The sequence below is a fragment of the Fusarium coffeatum genome, assembly GCF_003316985.1.
Source record: "Fusarium coffeatum strain FIESC_28 chromosome Unknown BRIP53273_contig_114, whole genome shotgun sequence".
Taxonomy (NCBI): domain Eukaryota; kingdom Fungi; phylum Ascomycota; class Sordariomycetes; order Hypocreales; family Nectriaceae; genus Fusarium; species Fusarium coffeatum.
Window position 1 is genome coordinate 70,158 of NW_022157907.1, and position 23,057 is coordinate 93,214.

The 23,057-nt window shown below is 46.7% G+C and overlaps 9 protein-coding genes across 9 annotated transcripts; 4 read left to right on the forward strand and 5 right to left on the reverse strand.

Moving 5' to 3' along the window:
- Window positions 1-574: 574 nt before the first annotated feature.
- On the reverse strand, window positions 575-784 carry FIESC28_05356 (uncharacterized protein; the record flags this gene model as incomplete). The annotated part of the gene is made up of 1 exon (XM_031159503.1): window positions 575-784. The coding sequence occupies one exon, from the start codon at window positions 782-784 to the stop codon at window positions 575-577; it is 210 nt and encodes a 69-aa protein (XP_031016386.1).
- A 389-nt stretch (window positions 785-1,173) lies between these two features.
- On the forward strand, window positions 1,174-2,085 carry FIESC28_05357 (uncharacterized protein; the record flags this gene model as incomplete). Its single annotated transcript, XM_031159504.1, has 1 exon — window positions 1,174-2,085. One exon carries the CDS (start codon window positions 1,174-1,176, stop codon window positions 2,083-2,085), a length of 912 nt encoding a protein of 303 aa, XP_031016387.1.
- A 1,322-nt stretch (window positions 2,086-3,407) lies between these two features.
- Window positions 3,408-4,282, forward strand: FIESC28_05358 (uncharacterized protein; the record flags this gene model as incomplete). The annotated part of the gene is made up of 2 exons (XM_031159505.1): window positions 3,408-4,162; window positions 4,210-4,282. The coding sequence occupies 2 exons, from the start codon at window positions 3,408-3,410 to the stop codon at window positions 4,280-4,282; spliced, it is 828 nt and encodes a 275-aa protein (XP_031016388.1).
- Window positions 4,283-9,650: 5,368 nt separating this feature from the next.
- FIESC28_05359 (uncharacterized protein) lies at window positions 9,651-11,584 on the forward strand (the record flags this gene model as incomplete). The annotated part of the gene is made up of 5 exons (XM_031159506.1): window positions 9,651-10,046; window positions 10,105-10,349; window positions 10,518-10,589; window positions 10,674-11,006; window positions 11,071-11,584. The coding sequence occupies 5 exons, from the start codon at window positions 9,651-9,653 to the stop codon at window positions 11,582-11,584; spliced, it is 1,560 nt and encodes a 519-aa protein (XP_031016389.1).
- Window positions 11,585-11,785: 201 nt separating this feature from the next.
- FIESC28_05360 (uncharacterized protein) lies at window positions 11,786-13,260 on the reverse strand (the record flags this gene model as incomplete). Its single annotated transcript, XM_031159507.1, has 2 exons — window positions 11,786-12,439; window positions 12,487-13,260. 2 exons carry the CDS (start codon window positions 13,258-13,260, stop codon window positions 11,786-11,788), a joined length of 1,428 nt encoding a protein of 475 aa, XP_031016390.1.
- A 2,471-nt stretch (window positions 13,261-15,731) lies between these two features.
- On the reverse strand, window positions 15,732-17,095 carry FIESC28_05361 (uncharacterized protein; the record flags this gene model as incomplete). The annotated part of the gene is made up of 2 exons (XM_031159508.1): window positions 15,732-16,789; window positions 16,861-17,095. The coding sequence occupies 2 exons, from the start codon at window positions 17,093-17,095 to the stop codon at window positions 15,732-15,734; spliced, it is 1,293 nt and encodes a 430-aa protein (XP_031016391.1).
- Window positions 17,096-18,775: 1,680 nt separating this feature from the next.
- Window positions 18,776-19,099, forward strand: FIESC28_05362 (uncharacterized protein; the record flags this gene model as incomplete). The annotated part of the gene is made up of 2 exons (XM_031159509.1): window positions 18,776-18,928; window positions 19,007-19,099. The coding sequence occupies 2 exons, from the start codon at window positions 18,776-18,778 to the stop codon at window positions 19,097-19,099; spliced, it is 246 nt and encodes an 81-aa protein (XP_031016392.1).
- Window positions 19,100-20,305: 1,206 nt separating this feature from the next.
- On the reverse strand, window positions 20,306-21,811 carry FIESC28_05363 (uncharacterized protein; the record flags this gene model as incomplete). The annotated part of the gene is made up of 1 exon (XM_031159510.1): window positions 20,306-21,811. The coding sequence occupies one exon, from the start codon at window positions 21,809-21,811 to the stop codon at window positions 20,306-20,308; it is 1,506 nt and encodes a 501-aa protein (XP_031016393.1).
- A 213-nt stretch (window positions 21,812-22,024) lies between these two features.
- On the reverse strand, window positions 22,025-22,843 carry FIESC28_05364 (uncharacterized protein; the record flags this gene model as incomplete). The annotated part of the gene is made up of 1 exon (XM_031159511.1): window positions 22,025-22,843. The coding sequence occupies one exon, from the start codon at window positions 22,841-22,843 to the stop codon at window positions 22,025-22,027; it is 819 nt and encodes a 272-aa protein (XP_031016394.1).
- Between the last annotated feature and the right edge of the window lie 214 nt (window positions 22,844-23,057).

The following is a 23,057-nucleotide window of genomic DNA, read 5'->3' on the forward strand; positions in this document are numbered from 1 at the left end:
TGGGACTACACTACGTTAGAGAATGATCTAGAAGAGTGAAGGTGGAATTCACAATAAACGATCTATAATTAACTCTCTAGACACTGTTGAGTGGTGTATCAAATGCACTGGGCCTCAAGTAGTCTAAGTCTACTGCTGTCTACTACTATTTGCATACAAAAATGATTAACACAATAAAAGAATGAAATGGGTGTGAACCTCCAACTACCAGCATTGATGCCCAAGGTTCTGCGCCTCACACATCTTCTTATACATGTCGCTCTTAGCTAACAACTCATCGTATGTTCCCGTCACCAGTCTTGCCATTGTGAAAAACACAGATCATGTCAGCGTGACGAACAGTCGACAATCGATGAGCAACAGCAATCGTAAAAATGTCGCCCGTCTTGGCGTCTTCATTCAGCGCGTCCTGGACTACTCGCTCGAACTGGGTGTCTAAAGCACTAGTTGCCTGGTCGAGGAGAAGTAGACGTGGTTTCGGATGAGGGCCATGGCAATTGCGATGCGCTATCGTTGGTCGCCGGAAAGTTGAATACCGTCGGCTGCAAATGAAATCCCAGGCAGTGGCGGAGCGTCAGGCTTGGATGATGTCGTCTTCGGATACTGACGAGGTGTCTTCGTTGGGGACACCCATGGCGATGTTCTCACGAATAATACCGGAATGGAGCTTGGGCTCGTGCTGAACGAGAGCAACTTCCTCACGGAATGCCCAAACGTTCATCTCATAGAGGATTTTGCCATCCAAAATATGATGACCACGCACTGGATATTTGAAACGCTCCATTTTGGCAGCCACGGTATTCTTTGCCAAAGCCAGAGACAAAAGCAACAGACTGACCTAACTTCACCATAGGATTGATGGCATGTAGAACCTGACCGTCAAGCCTCAATGGATGGGAAGAGTGAACCTTGTTCACGTTCAGAGGCTGGAATTCTCTAGGGCAATTACCACGATTCTCATCCGTCTCCCAGGTGAAAGGGCTCAGCTAGTTCAATTGGAAGAGATAGTGAGCAGCATAAGTCACCCTCGGGATAGTGCTAAACTCCGATCTCCTCCACATTACTAAGCAATAACCTCCGCTATCGGCACATCATTAAGGTACAAATCCCGCAGCTTCCGAGAGATAGAAACCCGATCTCATTGATCTTTTCACCTACCAATACTACTTAATTATGTCAAGTGTAAGGAGGCTTCCCACTGGCACTGATTATATACTTACCCACCATGCCACGTCCTACGACTATATTTCGCCTTTGAAACTGAACCTAGTCGGCAAGCATGTCCTTATTACTGGAGTAGCATGGGAGGATGGAGTTGGTTTTGCCACTGCTACAGCCTTTGCACGAGCGGGAGCATCTTTTATAGCATGCCTTGATTTGCACGGCATAGCTGATCAGCTCGTTCACAAATTGAAGTCAGCCGCAAAGCAAGCCAACCGCCCAGAGCCCGTGGTGCTCTGCTACAAGGTTGACATTTCAAGTCAGGATAGCGTCAAGGAAATGTATGACTCAGTAACAGAAGAGTTCAGCGGGCGATTGGATATTCTTGTCAACAATGCTGCGCACATGGAACCATACAAACCATTCCTCGACTCAGACCCGGAAGTATACTGGCGAACATGGGAAGTTAACATTCGGGGACTATTCAACATGGCGCGTATGTTCCTCCCAATGCAATTATCAAGCTATGCCAAGTCTGGTGGCTCATGCATTATGATCAACGTATCGTCTTCAGGCGCGTTGAGTGTTCGTCCCGGCAGCGGCAGCTATCGAAGTTCAAAGCTTGCAGTACTACGATGGACCGAGTCGCTGCAAGTTGAGTATGCAGAACAAGGACTTTTGGCTTTCTGTGTGAATCCGGGCGCGATCAAAACAAAGATTACCGAAGGAGCACCCGAAGCGGTTAGGAACGCACTTCCTCATCAGCCTGATATAGCTGGTGATACAATCGCATGGTTGGCTTCTGAACGCAGAGAGTGGCTTGGAGGGCGGTATGTAAGCTGTCCATGGGATATGGAGGAACTTATCGCTAAGAAAGACGAGATTGTAGAGCAGGACAAACTCAAGTTGAGGATGGTCATGTGAGCTTCTCGATATTCATCATAGACATAGCTGAGCTTCTAAGCAGTGTACCTTTATTTATAAACAGTGTGTGGCTTTACGCATAGGACAATGAGGTGTTGATCAAATTAGGCCAACGGTGCATTTCTCGCCTGAGAGAGCTGGCGAAACCTTTGGGGTGTTGATGCCCCAGATCTGGATAAACAACTCTGACTTTAACGATAATGTAATTGGGAGTTACGGGTAAGAGAACTGAACTAAGCTATGTAATGTCTCTGTAAGGTACAATTCTCAAAAAAAAAGTTCAAATACTTTGTGGTAGGTAGTTGTAAAATCGAAAGAAAGTGGACCTTGGATAGCTAAAATAACATAGAGGGAATGTTGGGTATTACGGAATGCAGACAAGCGGAAAGTCATACTACTGAAACTGAATTGTTCCTCTGCAAGTCTCCGGCTATTCATTCTTTCACTTGAATATGTACTACAGCTATTTAGAATTTGTGCTGGGAACTTCTGTTAGTCAAAGGTATCTAGTAGTTTGACCTGCGTTTAAGAAAATCACTTCTTTGCATAGATACTTAAAAGGAATAAAACTCGTTTCCCGAGGTAATAAGAATATCAGCAGCTTAGAGAATTACTAAAATAATAAAATCTATTTCAGTAGCCTATTTCAATTACATTTTAGCAACAGCAAAAACATCTCCCTTTAACCTTGTTTATTTCTTTTTTCAACCGGGTATGACTTACCCTACGGCTATACGAGATATCTTATCGCACGTGATTGAATATGACTCGCGTAGTCGGAACTGGCCGACGCCAAGCCCTATCCCTGACATCGCGACATCGCGTTATTACTCAACACTAGCAAAGGTTCCCCATATCTCCCTTCGGTAGTTGCAACTTGGTGATAATGCTTGTTGAACTCACAAGGGGAATAACCAGGGTTAACGCACCAATCACGTCTGAACAATAACAAGTTGCCCGCGTGACTCCAGCTTTCTCGTACGGCGCACACTGCCAGGAACAGAAGGTACAGGGGTACGCTGTTTTACACTAGAGTACAAACAGCGTAGGCTCGGGTAGAAAAGTACACAATACGGCAGGTCAACAGGCTTCATGATGGAGCTGTTCAATCTAGCTCCTATTACGGGGAGATAAGGACTATGCTTTATGCCATGATGGGATGAACCTTTGATCTGAGTCAACGGAGATATCGCATATGCGGAAACGATCGCCAAGAGACAGCGGAATAGACGATTGCGCTTCATTGTAGATATCAGCATAAATATGAGGTGTAGACTCACATTGTAATCCATATTCTCATCATCTCATCTTCAATCGCAATCATGGTTTCCAAGCTCGCCCTCGCTCTCTTCTTTGGCAACGCCCTCGCTGGCCTCACTGGCCGAGCCCTTCCTCCTCGCTGTGCCATCGCCGATCCCACAGCCGAGCAAGTCCAGCATGCCCAGAACCTGAAGAAGATCGAGTCAGTTTCCAAAGTCGCTGCTGCTTCTATCACAGTCGACACCTACTTCCACGTTGTCTCTTCCTCTTCCTCAAAGTACATCTCCAAGGCCAAGCTTCAAGCCCAACTCAAGGCTCTGAACGATGCTTATGGACCTTCGGATGTCCAGTTCAGACTCGTCGACACAACCTTCACCACCAACGCCAACTGGGCTTCTGGTAGTGGTGAAGTTGCCATGAAGCGTCAGCTTCGCCAGGGTGATTACAAGACTCTCAACTTGTACTTCACCGACGTTGCCAAGCTTGACGGCATGGAGGCTCTTGGATACTGCTTCTTCCCTGAGCCTAACGTCTCTACCGGATCCTCCACTTTTATCCGCGACGGTTGCGTCATCGTCGCTGAGACCGTTCCCGGTGGTACTGCCGCTCCTTACAATCTGGGAGGAACTGCCGTCCACGAAGTTGGTCACTGGTTCAACCTTTTCCACACTTTCCAGGATGGTTGCAATGGTGGAGATCTTGTTGCCGATACCCCTGCTCAGGCTAGACAGACGAGTGGATGCCCTGCTAGGATGGACACTTGCCCTAACCAGCCTGGTGATGACCCTATCCACAACTACATGGATTATTCTGATGAGTAAGTTTTCCTGAGAATGTTGATGAATCTGATACTAACTTTGGTAGTGTTTGTTACGAGGAGTTTACTCCTGGCCAGAAGACTCGTATGCACTCTGCCTGGAACACTTACCGAAAGTAAATGTGTATTTACTCTGAGAAGTAGGATGTAGATGCATTTCTTGTATATAGTACTGGGTTGGAGCGTTTTTTTTTGTTGTTTGATCAAGCGAGGAGCGAATGAATGATGAAGTAGGATGAATAGAAGAAAGATGATCAATTGAATACTTCATGTGTCTAACTACTTGACACTAATGGTACTTTCCACAGGATTAATCTGCCATTGAATTTCTGTAGCCTCTGTATCTATGTCCTCCTTGGACATGATTTTACGATGAAAGATGCTCATGCCAAAACTGTTGCCGAACTTGGCTTGTAACAGAGGAGGACAACAGCAACAAGCCATACGTCTGTAACGGCGCACCCTCTATAATTGGCCCAAAGCTAAAAAGAGCTTTGGTGGCATCTTCCACAAAACTAACTAGCTTAGGTGTACTATTCCGTGAGTCCTATAGCAGTTAGAACAGGCAAAGGCCGTATGGGACGTGAACAAACCTTAACTAGAACAGCCAAATCTTGAAGTGCTTTCAGACCAACAGACACCAGCTTCAGAAGTGACAATGCTTCGAACCAATGAAGCAGATGTTGAAGGAGAAAATCGTAAATTCCATCACCATTTTCGAGCCGGCGCCGACTAGCCTGTAAGTGATAGACCCAATAAAGACAGGAGTACCGAAGTTCAGGTGGAATGCAGCGACTCAGTGTTCTGGAATCGACCTCGTCAGAACTTGCATTGAGTTTATGAAGCCCGCAGAGGTCTTGTCTCAGTCTTCTAGACATAAAGTGAATGCATTGGGTAGCTAATACAGCATGCGTTTCTGAAGCGTTCAAATGCAACGGGGAATCGTCAGGGTTGACGTTGCGGAAAAGGAAGTCGGCAAAGGACTTATGGAGCAATCGCAAAGGTAAGTGAGGATCGGAAGGGATGTCTAATACGGGATGCAGAATTGGAAGCCACCAGGTGACTTCGCTTGTCCCCAGGTCGAAGAGAGACGTGAGAGAGGCAAGGGAAAGTGGCAAGGTAGTTAGCGCAAGTGCTCCGAGGAACTCTAGCTGCCGATTGAAGTCTGTGTCTTTTCCAAGGACGAATATCTGTTCCAAGATTAGGTTATACATCTGATGCAGCTGTGACTTATTATTTTCGCACTGCTTAATCCAGATCTTCAGTTGTTTCTTGGGGCTCTGCAATGACTTCTCATCGTGTACGAAGCGTAGGAGAGTTGCAGCATAAATAAAGAGAGGTTCCGGATATGTACAGAGTTCGACAAGGTAATTGATCTCAGCCACGGTGGGCCAAGGGTTTTGCTGGATTCTTGCTTGGGTTTTGATCCGCATCAAGTTTGTCTCCAGGTACAACCGTATGTCTTCCTTAGTGTCTTCAAGGAATATGCTATGCAGCGGGAGCTCTCGGGCTAGCCCATCGTGTATGAAAGGTTCAAAGGTATGGACAACTATAGGGTCTGGCCTGCTGGTAAAGACCACGCGTAACCCGGAAGGCATGGTGGAGACATTACAGATCTCCAAAAGAAAGCCTAGAATCCGTTGAAGGTTTTCAGGGCGCTCACACTCGTCCAAAGCGTCGAGAATTATGATCCTTTGGGCTGTGTCTGATTCCATCGGGGGCAGATTCTCTAGCGGGTCCTTGATGAGCTTTTCAAACTGGAACCTCAAGTCCTTCTCGTTTATCAGGTCTTTATCGATATCCTCAAGTGATGCCCGAAGCGAGATATGGAAAGACGGGATGGTCTCTGCTAACTGCATAGCCAGAGTGGAGAATAACCGATTGGTGCCATTGCGCCCCTGTTCGCCGCTTTTGAAGAAATAGCCAGCACCTAGCCGTTTATCCTGATGGAATGAATCGGCTACAGAACGGACAAGAGTCGACTTTCCAGCCCCCGAAGGACCAGTGATCCAAAGGAAAGGCTCGCCGTCAGCTGCATCTGCCCAATCCTTGATTGTCTGCTGAATACGGACTCGAGTGCTCTTCTCACATCTTGGGCTACTTCTAACATCGTCACTGTCGTACCGTGCTTCCTGAACAATTACGAGATCCGTGACTCGGTCTGCCGATGTGTGGCTCCATATTTGTTAGTTCAATATTCATGACAAACATGGGCTACGTACCTTGTCCGTTCATGGTCAACGAGTGGTTCAGACAATAACTCATTGCTATGTTGCGAGACATCGATGTCTCCACTTGCGACTGAAATCGAGGAATGGAAATTAGCTTACCGAGACACGCCAGATTTAATCACATTCAAGAGGAAAGAGACTTACTGGATACTGCCTGTGATTTAGGATTCTTTTGTAGAACTTGGAGTGGCGGGATGACTGAGAGAAGCTCCTTCGCATACGCCGCCGCGGTTGCGGCGGCATAGGGTTGCCACATCTTGTTCTTGTGAGAATCTGCATAGTCACAGATGCCTCGAATAACAAGGGAAGGAAAGTCTCGTAAGCCCGCTGCCTCCATGTCGAAACATATTGCCCCCAATTCTTGCCCAAGCTGGTCACGCACTGTTGCATCTTTGGTAATTTGATTCCCCGAAGCAATAGTCCCGTAATGGACAACCGGACCAACCCCATCTCGATCTTCTCGCTTCACCCTTTGAGTATCATCGCATTCCTCACAGGTTTGGGCATCCTTGATATGAGGATACTCGGCCAGGTATAAATGATCATTCGACACACCGGGATGACTAAACCGTTTCTTCATCTCCTCAGGAAGGCTGGCTAGGAACTCTGTAACCCGACTGGCCTGAGTTATATGGTCAGCCTCAAGAGGAGCCAGAGCTGCCAATAGTATTTGAGGCGGAGCATGAAGCATTCCAGTCCGTTCAAAGTCCTGTCGTTGAAGATTCTTTCCAAGGTCGTACTGAATGACACCTCCATTGGTATCTGTAGGCTTTCCAACGACAATGTCGCCGAGTCGAATATCGTGATCTTTAGAAGGTATGCCGCCACCAATACCTACCATCAGACCAAAGCGGATCGACCTGAAGCTGCGTAGCATCTGCTTTGCAACTGTGGCAGCAGGTGTAATTCCATAGAAACTTGCTGGGAGGCAAGCAATTGCAACATTATGGCCACAGACCTCGCCCAAGAGGTATGTGTTGTGGTCGTCTGGATCCTGCGCTGTAGGAGGCGGGTGCACCTTGTCCAGCATGCCTTCGGCCGCAGCCATCTCTAAAGGGAGCGCACATACCCAACCCACAGCGTACTTATCACTGGTGATAAAGTGGCCTTGTCCTGAATCTGTTAGCTGAAACGATATCTAAGAACTCCAGACACAAATCATACCAGAGTCTGACGAGAGATGCCTAGAGCTACTATGAGAGCGATATGCCAAAGCGTTACTGGAACAACCAGGGTCCTCAAAAGATGGACGAGGTAGCGCAAATAAAGCCATCTGTTCCATATGTCTGCCTAGATGCGACTTGAGCTTTTGACTGTGCTTCTTGCAAAGGCAGCAGTCCCCTTCAACCATGGAGCTGGGCTGGCGAAATACGTCCATAGATCGATTTAGTTTAGCCTCTGCTAGTTGATGGACCGAAGTCATGTGCATTAAAAAGTTCTCTTCTGTTCCAAAAGAAAGATACGTACGGTCATCATTGTACGGAGATGGGCATGTATTGCAGCTCCACCTGGCTCTGTGCAAGTCCAACTCATGGTTGAACCATTGCTGTCTGCTCTCGAACATGTGATCAAACATGTCACAATCCGGGAACGTACATACGTATGGCTGGAGATCTCGGAGAACGTGTGATCTGGATATTATTAGCACGATGTCTATTGAGCACTCCAAATACCGTACTCCCAAGCCCGTGAGGGTTCGATCGGTATGTGTTCGGCTAATCCACAGTATGGGCACTCGAATTGTATCAGTGGCTGTCCATCCTCATTCAAAGGCCGCGGCGGAAACTTGAGCTTCTGGCTCTCTGTGTATTCTGATGCGCTCGACATTCTCGATTCAGTGACAGATGGTGGGTATAGGCCTCCAAGACTTGTGATGACAGCATGGGCTGGCTGAACTGTTGCCTTCGTGAGATGGTTCCAAGATTGGTCTCGACTGGTTGTATCCAAGACCGTTGATTTCGCATTTTGAGGTGCGATACTGGGAGCTGAACCACTCTTGGAACCTTCTGGGATGCCCGGATGTTGTACCCCAGCTTCTGTATAATGTTGTACAGGTGGTCGTAGTCGTTCTGTGTGAGTCACCCGGTATTCAAGGAGTTGTCGTCGGCGCGAGATCAAGTTTCCAAGTCGGTGGACAAGAAAGTCATCTGCAAGCGGAAACTTATCTCTAACGTAAAGAACATCGAAGTGCTGATAGAGCGACATGTCGCGGCCTCTGGACGCTTTGACTCGATCGATTGGTGCCGGCTTGCGCAGAGGGAGTTTGTATAGGCACTCTATGATTAATTTGATAGACTTCAATACTTGACCCATTTCCGTTGGGGCTGCCTCGATGGAATCATCTCTAATATCTAGTGATTGCTTAGAGCTGACTATACCAGGTTCTCCCTCGCAGCCTGAGCCACTGCTATCATCAGATATATCCCACGGAGAATCATCTTCTGAGGTTTCACTTTGGTCAGGATCGGCAGCTCCAGGAAATTGCAAAAAAGGTTCAGCTTCTTCGAAAGGCTTTTTTGTACCATCTAAGAGGGTTTGTGCTGTATCAAACATGATCAGTACATTTAAATAGTAGACTAGGTCGCCATCTGATATACTAAGAGTATGCCCTACCTTTCTTGACCTTTGTTCGTCAATTAGTTAAAGTTTGATTCAGTGAAACTAGAAGACAGAAGCTACTACTTACAGTTCTCGATAGTGTATCAATAAGCCGAGCAACCTACTTATACTTAGAGATATGAGCCGCCAATTTTACCTGTAGAGACATACTTGGCTTTTCAGAAAGGCAGCATCTTGTAGTCGAAAGTCAAGAGAAAGCTGCCAGTGCTCTCCCGAGTTACCAGCACCCACATTGGCAGCCCATACTTTATATCTGTCAAAGTCTTCCTGGAAATCATGGAGTAATTCCTGGTCCTGACGAACTGTCGGAGTAAGAGAATTTGGTGTAGTAATGAGGTGACGAAAAGACGCTAGACATTCCCTGTGATAGTCAGATAGATTCCAAGAAGCCTTTGAATCCATATTCGCAGTACAATCTATAAGTAGAAAGTGTCCAGTCGTTTGTGACAGAAGTAACGTCCTAGAGAATGTAATATGATTACCCCGCCTTCATGTAATGATGCCCAACCCGCTATATCCAATTACATTCATTGAATCACGTGTCATGTATCACCTGAAACCATGCGGCTGACTTCTGATTGATTTAATTTAATCCTGTTGCATCATCCTTGAGGAACCACTATTTCCTTTCGACCAGAATGTCAGGCTTTGAGATTGTGGGTGTTGTTCTGGGGTCCATTCCCCTCCTCATCTCGGGGCTTGAACACTACCGAGATGGTGTAGAAACCATTGCGAGCATGGTTCAGTACGTCGAGGTTATGAAAGATATTCTGGTGTCAGTCTCGACAACACTCTCTATTTACCGCCAGTCGTGCGAAGTTCTATTACAGGGACTCTTTCTTCCTGAAAACACCCTTGATGAACTCCTGAATGACCCAAGCTCCACTGCATGGGCAGACGAAGGGCTTGCTAAACAGCTCAGAAAGCAGTTTGGGCCACATGAGGAGTATCAAGTCTATAGGAAGGCCGTGGTGAGGCTGAACAAGCGGATCGAAAAGTTGAAAAGCAAGTTAGACCTGGATGAAGACTTCAAGGTAAGTCCCACTGTCTGTAACGACTGTTACGACATGTCTGACAACCTTACCTAACTAGCCTACCTGGGTCAAAGATAATACAGTTGATGCTAATCTGCTCGATAAATTCTTCAACACTGGGCGCGAACTCCGTCGCAGGATGAAAATTGGTTTCAACGGCGACAAATATATGGAACTGGCCGGTGCTATCGAGAGTGATGTGAGTCGCATCAGTACGCTAATTGGAGGCGCACGAACTCTGGAACCCATGCGAGCAGATCGAGACTCCAAGGCAGCAGCAAAGCATTGGTTAAGAGTTGGGAAGTATGCTCAAAGGCTGTTTATGTCCTTGAGCTCATGTTGGTCCAAGGTTTGTTCATGTGACATTACGCATGTCGCCAATCTTCCACTAGATGTCGTAGAGATGTCCACTGTACGGAAATGCTTGATGGTCGACCCTAGGTTCGAGATACTACTAAGTGTTGAGCTAAGTGGAACTTCGACTTCTGCTGTTCCATGGCAATGGAAACTGTTGGAGATTGAGCCAAAGATGGCCCCTACACCGTAAGTCTACTTGAATCGTGTAGATTCTATTTCTTCAGACACTCGCATGATCGAATTGACGAGCGCTGACAAAACACCAAATAGGCCTTTGGTAGTCACAAAACCAGACCCTGCAGCTCTGCCAAGTATATCCGTTCGTCAAAAGTCGAAGATGCCTATCATCAGCGTACAGCCACCTCGAAACACGATGCACATACCTCAAACCTCAACAAAGCTAGCTACGACCCCAATCATAGACCTTTGTGACACTTTGGCACAAGCCGCAGATTCATACACGTGTCTAGGTTTCATCCCTGATGATACCTGGGAGCACTTCTTGCATCTTGTTAATCCTCGAGAGGAGTTAAAGGGCAGGGATGGATTCAGTTCATTGGAAGATATCCTGTGCAACTCGGACCCAATGGGAACAAAGACAAAGTCAGTATCAGGGAGCCTTAACTGTATACTAAAAGTATCATTCTGACAAGCCTATTCCATTCAGGTTCAGGATTGCTGCCTCATTGGCTTCAGCTGTCTTGCAGTTTCATGCCACGGCTTGGCTAAACGATACATGGGACTCGACAGAGATATACTTCTTGAAACGTTGTGATAGAACCATTCAAACAGATCGCCCTTACATTTCCAAGCGCTTCACTCAGGAAGACCCTAAAACATCCCCCGCACGGCGTCGAGACCCATCCGTCTCCAACGAGATCACCTTCTCGCTTGGCGTTGCACTAATCGAACTATCATTTTGCAAACGTTTACTCGACTTTCAAGAGCCCGGCGACTTGGATGAACATGGAAACGTGGACGTCTTGACAAAACTTGAGATTGCTAAGCGGCTAGTGGGAAAGCTTGAAAGTCGAGATGGGGGCAAATATGCAGATGTTGTGGATCGATGTATCCGATGCAGATTCGATACTAGATCAACAAGCCTGGATGATCCGGCTTTCTTGTCTCTCTTCTATCAGGGGGTTATCAAACCACTGGAAGAAATTTACAACAGTATCTAGCAATGGGATCAAGATAAACGGATTTACCATACTTCTTTAGCACTACGATCATACCTTGGAGACGGTGATAGTTCATTCGGCTTATAAGATATGCTGTGTGATTACTTGACATGAGTCACGTAGACGGAGATTAAATCTTAACAAGTAATAAATAAATCGCTAACCTCAATCATTCTATAGTACATCTAGTAACACATAACTCTATGCAGCAGCATTGTCTCCACAAGAAAAGACACCACGAACACCAGAAGAAGAGTTGAAAATGTCAAGAAGCTCAGTGATAGAAGCCCACAGACCAGCTGCGTTCATAAAGAGGGACAGAGCAATGAGACCGGCGTTGGCGATGGTCAGGCTGATCTTCTTCCAGTCACGGAAGTACATACCCTGGTTCATGTGGAACCAAAAGACAGCACTGAAACCGTAGGTAAACCAAGAGATTGTAGTAGCGGAAGTGATGGAAAGGATAGAGTCAAAAACAGGGATGGCGTTGGACAGGATGAAAACAACAATCCAGAAACCAGTAACGGAGGCAATCCAGGTACCCCATGACTTGACGGAGCTGGCAGTGACTTCATGGAGGTTGCCTGTCCAGCGCATGACGTTGACAAAGATGTACTTGGAGCCAATGTGACCGTAGGCGAGACCAGTAGCGAAAATAGCAGGGATGGCGACACCATAGGCAGCCTTGGAGAAGATGGGGGCGGTAGATCCCAAGATTGGCGAAGTGGTGTGTTCGGCTCCGAGGCAGTAGAAGATGACTGCGAAGACGACATACAGGGTCATGGAACCACACTCAAGGACAGTAAGACAGAACTTGAAGTCTTCCATAGGGTTGGCCATCTCAGCAAGGTATCCCTGGTGGTGTTAGTTATATTCATGCAAACGCGTATTGGTTAACTTACAACAAAGCTTAGGTTGGCAGCAAAAGCAAAGACAATCTTCAAGCAGGCGTTAAGACCATCACGGAAAGTGGGGTTTCCAACAATGTTGATTTCTCGGCTCCACTCAGACATCTTGTCAACACCTCGAGGACCATCAACGCCAAGAACGACCATGACGATAAGACAAGCGGCCAAAACACTGACAGCGTTGGGGATTCCAAGGTTTGAGACAAATTTGGTCGTGCGGGGGATACAGAAGAGGTAGCATGCAGCGCATGAGATAAAGATGAAGACGACAGTGCAGGTAGCGTGACCAGAGATGGTGTTGAGGGCGATAGACATGGTAACCATAGCAGAAGCAGCAACAAAGATGACCTGAATCATCATCATGGCACCAGCAATACTCTCTAGAGTTCGTCCACCGACAAAACGCGTCATATCAACGATATTCAGCACCTGAGGATGAAGTCTGTAGTACTGCAGAAGCTCGTAGGCGGTATACCAAGACATTCCGCCGATGCCGAGAATGGCTATGATGCCAGGGACCAAGCCAAGGGTCTTGAGAGTCGAGGGGAGCGATAGGATACCGAGGCCGACCTGGTTGGCGACGAGGATAAAGATGGTGTCCCATCGTGTAAGGGTTCGAAAGTTCTTGCCGCCTTGGGAGTAGATGTTTGAGTTGTCAGCCGACTCGTTGACGGTCTGGAAATCGTGGCCGTCGTGGGAGCTGGAGTCGTGCTCGTGCTTGTCAGAGATGATGCCATCTTGGGCAGGTTTTTCTGCGATTTTGCTCATTTTGCCAAGTTCTTTATATGGTAGGGCTAAGAGGAGAAAGAAGGGATAAATGTCACCAGGACTTGAGATTGAGATGTGAATGAGAGACGAGCTGGAGATAGACGAGAAAAGATTAAACTGGAAAAAAAGCAAACTTTATAACCGTCCGCCTCGTTTCTAAATAGCGCAGTCTATGGTCTGACAGATAAGGGGCTGGGATCACCGGGACGTCATGGTAAATGCCCAGAAACTGCTAACAAAGTGTAATATCGCTCGCCTCAGAAATCCCCAGAGTCCAAGGGGCGAATACCCACAGAACACTGCCCCCATGGGGGACATTCCAAAACAGGGTATTAATTGCAGTCGGTCCCGTTCGGTGAGATATATGTGGATTACTGCCGGGCCAGTCGGATACTGAGCGAGTGTTCCTTGGCTTTTTGATGCTTCGAAATTTGGCCGAAGAGAGGATTTCGTCTGTGCTTTTCGGGCATGCCGGGGTTTTGACGTCAGGGATGGAGGGATGTCACTCTGACAGAATCTTGAGCCTCATTTAACCGCCACTTAAAGACAACGACAACCCAAGGTATCAGCATACTAAAAAAGTCCATATCAATCTCAGTAACTCATCATCTTTTCTTTTCTGAATATCTATTGATCTCGTCAATCTCTCAACAATTAATCTCGTCAAAAACGTCCTTGCTTTATTATTACGGGCTCGAGCATTACTATGACTAACAAAACTCCATTCTCGTCTTGGCATACCCGCAATAGGCCCACGCTCAGGTCCCTGATTCCCCAATTATCGCGAGACAAATAGTCAGAGAAATTGCAGCATCAGATTTCAAGTCTGGAGACGATAGTTTTCATTAGTGATGAGAACCATACTTTTTACGAGCCCCCATGGGGAAGAGGGACTTTCCCCAGAGTTGTGCTTTTTTTGAAGCTGGGGAGAACGTTTACGTGATTGATGGTGTTTCTGCAGGTAATTTCTCAACGACGATCGCTGAAATATCAGATGATGAGATTGATTATCTGATTTGCTTGTACGGGTAAGCTCGGGTGATCAGCATATATGCACAACTTCGTCATAAATTATCCTTTAAATCGTTCTAGAAAAACGGGATTTTATGCTGACAACACCCGTCCTTCCGTCGCATTTTCTTATCTGGGTTAGTCTAGCCGCGCTTGCTTGCGTGGTACATTTGCCCGCGGCAAAGATCTGCACGACATGAAAGTACACGAGTAAGGTGCTCCGAGACACGACCACTAACCATGCTCATTAAAACGATCAACAACGGGCATTTCCTTGTTATGTCTCAACGGGTATCCGCGATTGGTTATGCATCCACTAAAAGGGGGTTATGCACGTCCCGATCTCAGGTCCCGACCTTGTGCGCGATTTTTTATTCTAGAATATTTCGATAACGCTCTTGTTTCACTTTGTTGCTTGTCTTACCAACAGACCACTCGGATCGTCTATATGTTTGACCAACTCGGTTCTTCTACGGGATCACCGGTCAATTGTCTCGGTCAACGTGTGTCGACCGGTGTCGGGAATGAGCCGGGTGATCCTTGTACGGAGCGGCTTGGTCCGTTTTATTCTGGATATGTTTGCCGCGTTTGCATCTTTGGGTAGGCTGATCTGAGGATCATTGGGGAAATGAGGGGATGTTCGCACGATCACAGAGTGGTCAAACGGTTAATGTCGGATCATTGGAATGCTTGGGGAAGCTTGGTATTGGTAATGGTATTGATGCCCAGTCTTGGCCTTGGGGTAACTCGTGGTTGTCCTGATAAGGCGTGGGTGATATGTCAATGCTTTGATAGTCCAGACCATTCTAAGCATGATGAAGGAGTAAGCTCGTACGTGAGATATATAACGTGTCGTGATAACTTCCTAAATCGGCACTTCGTTAAGCTTGGACGCCACACCTTAAACTTGTAAGGCGACGCGTCATGGTAGGTTAGTGTGACGCGCTAAGTGAAGAGCTTGCCAAGACGCGACGTTTGTGTAGGGTAGTTTCAGCACTTCTATCCTGCGTCAATTTTGACATCTGCTGTGTCAAAGCAGGGTGATATTATTGCTGCACCAATTAGTAACAGTGTTATAGGAGTAATTGGGGATCTCGTTATAGTTAAGCTGTAGTGATTGCATTCAGGAAGGGGAACGTCAGTAAATATAGCAACATGATACGACAACTTTTACAATGTACACTTTCATTTTGAAACTTTCAATCACTACCCCGATGCTTACCCTTTCAACAAGCTGGCCCCATGGCGTTGGTATTAAAAGTATCTTCCCTTTGCATGTTACAAATTTGGCTCAGTCGAGCGTCAATTCTCTCCATCATTGTCAGATCACATCAGATGAGCCTAGGTATTGCATTTCAACATCTATTAATGGTATATCTGAGAAATATTTCCAATGCCCTAGTAAACAAATAGCCTGACTACTCTATGCGGAAGATGTCAGCCCTGCTGAATAAACACGCTCAGTTTACCGATGATACCCTGCCAACACCTTCCCAGACCTTGACTTGCACATCGCCGGTATTGACAATCTTTTCATAGATAGTGGGAACCTCGTACTGCCCGACTGTGTCTCGGATCCCTCCTTCATATGGTTCTAGAACAGTGAATTCTCTGGTCTTCATCAAATCGCATTGACGATATAGCGGCATCAGATCTTTCCAACCGTTCCAACCAAGGTCGAAATTCTTTTCCTTCGCGCGCTTCTCCTGGTCCTCGCGGTAGAAAGGGTTTGTGGAGTAGGAAGCAACTTCCCACAAGTCCGTGCTGGGTTCTGGATCAGCAGCAGCGTAGACATGATCGTAATCGCATACAATGGCGGCAGCCGCTGTTTGCATCGTGATCTCTGGACATTTTTCTAATAAAAAGAGAAGGAATTGAGCATCTGGTCGTAGAGGCCACCAAATGATATACGGCTTTGGATCTCCAGCCGGCCAGCGTTTCTCAAAATAAGCATAATCGTTGACCATGATACGACGTGCTATAATAGGTTCCTGGATCCAGGTTATATGCGGGACAGCCTTTGCATACACAGTATCCTCCTTGACCTGGTCTGCCCACCAGCGTGCGAACATGGAGTGGTGAAGGATTCCACGTTCAACACATTCGAGATCGAGTTGAGACAGCGTCCTTCCACCACCAGCTAGTCGTGCAAAACGTTCAATGTTGCCGTCGTAAGCGGCCATCTGTAGTAACAACGTTTTCTTGACAGTGGGAAGATCTTGAGGAAGAGGCTGCCAGAGCAATTTCGCCTCTTCATTGCTGAGCGTGCCATGCTCTTCATCCACCTCTTGCTTCTCGATATCAAGGTGCATGTCTTCCTTAATGCATGGAAGGAGATCCTGCAGTTCATCCCTTGACAGTTTCTGTCGAGCCTTCAGGCGCCATCGTACTTCAGTATCGCCGTTCAAATACGCCGGATATTCGTAATCATCCTCGTACGTCTCAACTTCGCGTTTGCAGTCATTCATAATAGCGTAACGCGACTTGCAACCCATGATCTCATCATAAATCAGCTTACCTATTCGAGTTTTTCAAAGATCAGCTACCAAGTCGTACAGTTCAAGTCAACATAATCATAAATCAGCTTACCACCCTCTGTATGGCTTTCCCGAGCTTCTTCGGCAATTGATACCTCCGGAAGAAGATCCAACTCTTTGTATAGGTCGTAGTAACCTGCAGTAGCACAGGCACGACCGACCTGATAGCGCATACTGGGAAACTTTAGAGCCAAAGCACGATAGGTCTCCTCGGTGGCCAGATCGGGATGCCATATGCAATACGGCTGTTCGTCCTCCTCCATCTGGTTCGGGACTTGGTTACTCATGATGAGACGGGCATTACAAGCCCTAGCGACAGCAGGTAACATAAGACTGTGACGAACGACAGTTTCACTTGTCGCAAAGTCATGGTGAAGACGAATTCCTCGAATGAGTGCGCTTAAAGAAACATGGTCATCTAAAAGACGTGGAACAGCCTCGCCACGAATAGCTCTTCGCTGATCTTCGTGGAGGTATTGATGATTCGTAAGTGTCATTTGATGTTTGTCAGTAATGACGTCGTGGGAACTGGGAGGGTGAATACAACAGCGTTAGGAAACGACATCAAGGATCTAATAAGTGAGATATTTTAATTTACTGCTTAAGTAATGTTCTACCCCAATGACTCACCATTTTCAATCTCCTATCAGCGCTTCGCCAAGACGTTAAAAAAAAAGTCTCAATGATGGAACCAACAGGGCGACAAGGATGTCGAAGAATCACCCCATATCAGGCATGCAATAATCTCGGTTACTGCTCGACATCGGACCAACACAACGTCGTACTGGTCGTGTTACGGCTCGTCTGGAACGGAAAGCGAGTCAGGAAATCTTTTTGTGATGAATGGGCCTCGGAACGAGAAAGAACGTTTTGCTGCCCAAAGACTGACGTGTTCGTGATGGTGTTCAATGGTCGGTGGGCTGACTAGACGCTCATGGTCTACGTTATAATAGTTACCATTCCTGATACAATTTGTCTAACAAGTGTGCTTCTAATCTTTGAGGCCACATCATCTGCTTCTATTCATTCATTTGTCCTTCACTTATTGCCATCTCGTTCCCTTTTAAGTCTTCATCTGACTTAGTAACCAATATTTAGAATATAATACTAATTATAGGCAGGTTAACGATCAAGGAACGACAGTACTTCAAGTTATGCGCAGGCGCTGGCATTCAGCTACGACATTGGCGTCAGACTACGCAATGGCTTAGAAGATGGTAAAGGCTACAATTGGTTGGGGAGAGAGTGATTAGAATCCTGATAGAAAAGATTCTAAATTATCTGAAATGTTGTGAGACTCTACTTTGGAATAATCGATAAGACATGCAGAGGGGCCAAAGCATTGTCCCCGTTTGAGAAAGAAACAATTCAACACGATAGTCATATCTCACTGTAGCACAAGAGTCGAAGTTCCCCTACACATTTCCAAACAAAACGGAACATATTCGCTATTCTGTGCTGCGCTGATAACATATCTATTATTTGACAACAAAGTTCATGAGGCTGAGGTACACAAGAGAGTTTTGAGTTCCGCCCGTTCTAAATAAAGCAGCTGGCTTAGCAAAGCCAAACAGCGTTTACCATCTTCAGCTAAATGCACAGGAAAAAGTCAAATAGCCATCTGTATGTAACAGGCAATTAAATTTCCGTTGTGGAAAGGAATCCATCGTGGCATTTCATCAGCCCCACTTCCGTCCGTTGGCGGATGATGTTCTATGTGTGGTTGACCTCCGAACGTAGACGGCGGAAGGCTTGGGGCTGAATTTTTTTTAGCCCCATGGCCATAGCCAGCTTTTATGAAGCGGGTGACGTCTCAATTACTGGAACTATATTTAGTATACCAAGGTTGGGTATATAAGGACCGTCAGCTCAAGTACAACAAGAGCATTCTTCATCAGCAGCATTCACGCAACAGAATCTCACATCAAACTTCCATCTTCTTCTCAACAGACCAGTCAACCGTTAAGATGAAGTTCACCAACATCCTCTTCGCTCTGGTTACTTGTCTCACTGCTGCCAAGGCCGCGCCTATGGACGATGAAGTTGAATGCGATCCAGGAACCTACCAGTGCTCTGGCACCACTGGCTGGGAAGTCTGCAGCACTAGCGGTGTCTGGGTGGTGAGTAAACACAGGAATTATCCGTACTTTCAGTGCAAGTTACTTGAGAATGAATAACTAACAAATTCGTCGACATAGGACGCTGGTGACTGCCCTCCCGGAACCGTCTGCAAGTTTTTCAAGAGGAGCAAGAGCCCTTATTGCGTCCCACCCGGTTTCAAGATCTACTAGAGATAGAAGTTGGCTTTCAAAGTCAAGGGCGATTGGAACTAAGAAGTATCGTAGCACTCTAGGTGCCCCTCACTCGTTTTCTTGAGATTTTCAATGTATCTTTATTTCAAGTTAAAGACTTGTCTTTACTTCTTGATCGTATTCTCTGAGAGTTACAGCAGGGTAATATATTATTTTCCATGAATACTGCGCAGGATAGTTTTAATTAAGCTGCCTTATCTTTACGCAAGAGATATGCTCCACCATGGCCTGCATTAGACTCGTCCGCGGAGTATTAAACTCCGCTATTGCTGGCCCCGTGCTTTTCCAGGACTTCCGATATTCAACAACACCACTATTAGAAACAGACATACACATTCTGTTTCTGTAACTAGCAATTAACACAAGTAACATCTTCAGACGAGAGCAGCCTACTGCATATGGAAGAACACAGAACTAGTCCCGGGCAAGCAGGGTCCGACGATACCGCGCGACGAGCCGTAAGTAGCCAGTGATGTCCACTCCAGTATCACTGCCAGTTCCACAGACATTTAGACTAATCCATACCTCATATGGAAAATAGTGCGATGAATGCCGTCATCGCAAGGTACGCATCCATGACTCCCCATCTACAATCAAATAAGGACTAACGCGATGTATTTGCAATTCGGTTTCGTTGCGATGGAAGCTTGCGTTGCGTCAATTGTCATACAGCTGATCGAGTCTGCATAGCGAATCGCATTGGTTCACCAATTGGTTCGCGTCCAAGACGCAAAGAGTCTCGACAACGTATCTCACTTCATCTCAATAGTAAATATCCCTCCATCTACTGTGCAGATCTAACGATAATCGAACGGCTTCTTCTCAATTATGCTCTCACTTTGTCGCGTGATCAGTGACGTTGCGGCCTTGTATGTGGAGGCCAAGTCGCATCAAGAAGAAGATGCGATGGAGGACATTGAGGGCGAGTTCGATGCTTATTTAAGTCAACTTGGTCTTCTGCCTGTGATTGATCAATCGATAGATGCCAACGCGGGAGCGGACATGCCTTCTCGCAGAGGATCCGCGGTTGTCTCAGATTGGATGTCTGGAAGCCGGAATTGGTTTGGGTTGTTGGATCATGATGTATCGCAAATAGGCGAGTAGAAAGTTTAACAAGTGTCTTAATGAAAAGTGTGTCCTCAGGATGAGCCCCGGGTTACGCGCATTCTATTACTAATACAACAATTACAGTCCATCAGGAGATAACCACCCATCAGCATTATACGTAGCCAAACTCCCAAATCCCTGCGCATCCTGCAACGCACTCAACTTGCCCTTAAGATACTCCCGCTGATTCTCATGAATCCTATCAAAACTCAACAGAAACGTATTCAGAAACAGAAAATCCTCCACCCTATCCTCCGCACCATCCGCACCAGGTAAAGCCAGCACGTCCGCTACCGTAGTGGTGATCTCAAACAACTTGGCTATAATCCCCGGTCCGTGCAACGCGACGCTGTCGAAGCTTTTTAACCTATCGACCAAGTTGCGGAGTTGGGTTGAGAGACGTTGTGCGGGGAAGTGCATTGAGAAGCCCTCGTGTGAGTTTTGTGGTGGTGCAGATTGTAAGAGGCCTTGGCAGAGGGCGAGTTGCCATACTAGGATACGCATCCAGAGACGAGTTATGAAGAGGTCTGCGTGTTGCAGTTCTGTTAGACCTTCGCAGCCGTTTGAGATTAATGTGTTGTCTGTTTCTGTTGCGTCGATTTCGTCTTGGTCGAGTTGAGCTTGTTTATGTTCAATCCATGCAGCTGTTATCTCTGGTCCTGTACTTGATGGATCCCGTTGAGCCCTCCATTGAGTCAAGAATTCATCGTCCAGAACGTTGAACAGATGAATCAACCGATTAAAACCTTCGTTGATACCAGACGGGATTTCATGATCTGGTATAGGCAGACCAGTCTTCAACGGCGGTAAAAGAGCTGGATATCCAGTGACAATCGTCGCAAATCGCTCATGGATGGAAACCTCCCAGTAGAGTCTCTGTCTCGTAGCAATCTCATGATTACTCAACGACCCATCCGTAAACCGATCAAGGTCCATCATTTGCATCAACGTCCCCGCTTCTCTCAACATAACCAACCCTCTATCCATCCTCTCAAACGCCATGAGACAGTTCTCCAGAAAAATACACGTCATGACGCGCTTGACGCTGACTGGTAACTTGTTTAGAAAACCTTTTCCCATTTCAGCTTGTCTGTGTGCTTTGGTGCCTAGCGAGAGCAGATCCATCATCCTTGCAAGAATATCATCATCAGGATTCCACGTCGTTTGGGATAAATTGATCGTCGATCCGGCGAACGCGTAGACGAATGCTGCATCCTCATAGCTATTCTCCATACCCTCAATCGCAGCGACGACTTCAGATGGAAGAATGATCGGGTTGACAGGGAACACGGCGCGTTCGTACTCCGAAACCAATTTCATAAAGAAATCCGCGTTGTATATCGTCCCATTACTCGTAGGAATATACGATGGCGAGGTTTGAGGCGAAGCTGAATCAGATCGGCATCCGCCCTCGCGTATCTGCGCAACCAATCTTCCTCTAATTGTCGGCTTCCGCTTTGTGGGCGGGGCTGAGTAGACACACGCGAGGTTGAGATGACCGCATTGAGAACAGGGCGTTAAGCCGTTGCATTTTACTTTGCGAAGGCGACATGGATCGCATGCTCTTGATGTTCTGGTGGACATGGTGAAAGACGATGAGGTTGAGCTGAAGTTGAAGATGCGGAGACAAGCGCGTTGTGGGTGGATGTCCCCACCTTATAAACTTGCCACTTTTGGCTGGTTGGGGTTAGACCTGATACCCTTTGAGGCTGGGAATTATTGGGAGGTATTTTACACGTAGGCAGGATGTTGTCATATTCTCTATAGAAAATTTAATTGAACTTTATAGGCACTCATTCAGTCCAGAAGCTTGCGAATGTCATCGGAGACCTCTTCAGCCGAGCTGTACTTGAACTTCCACAGCTTCTGAATCACATCCTTTGCAAGATTATTCTCCCTGACTGGTGGAAGCTCCCTCTTCCTAAGCTTCTCCTCATACTCGTTTCTGTCGATTTCGCTATATAGAATCGCCCACTCCGTAATCTCACAGATACAAGACCCAAGCATAAACATTTCCTGCTCATGGGCAGTGGTATTACATATATATCCGGGTGCGGTAACTTCATAGCCGGGTCTCAATAAAAAAGGAACCCTTTCATGGGTATCCAGTTCACAGGCACCCACGAAGAAGTCATCACCTCGACGAAAACCCTTGTAGCAGCTAAGCTTCATGTGAAAGCTGTCGAAGAGAAGGAGGTACTGAGGGCAGAGGGCACCCCAAATGATCTTTTGGCTGTGAATATGCTGCAAGGTTTCTGCAAGATTGAGGACCATACGCATGCGTGTGGCCATAGGTGGTGCACTACCCTGAATGATGCGGTCGTGAAGGTTTCCATGCGGTGATTTCTCGAGCTTCAGGAACCGAGGTTTGTCGTCTTTATTGGGGCAGTGTTTTAGGCCGATCAACGTGAGGATATGTTCATGAGGACCTAAAGCCTCGTACATCGTAGACTCCCAGATCCATAGATTGCCCTTGAGCGTAGAGTCACGGAGCTTCTTATCGTTTGATTGGTGGTTGATCTCGTAACTCGATATCTCTGGTAGAGGGTTCATGTTGGTGGAAGGGTCCTCGTTGGGAAAAGGGCCGAAGAGGTAAAGAACACTTTCGGCGGGCATTGTGAAGTGGTTGTTCTGTATAACCTGTGGTTATTGTTCGGGTGATTGTGGGAATGCAATTGTGATTGTTGACTTGGGAGAAGGAAAAGCAAAGAAAACCGGATAGATATGAGGAAAGAGGGCATTTTATAGCCAGCCTGAACCTTATGTTAAGGCAGATTAAAAGTTCTGTGTAGGCAGCGGAGTTATAATTCTCAGTAATTGGGTAAATGCA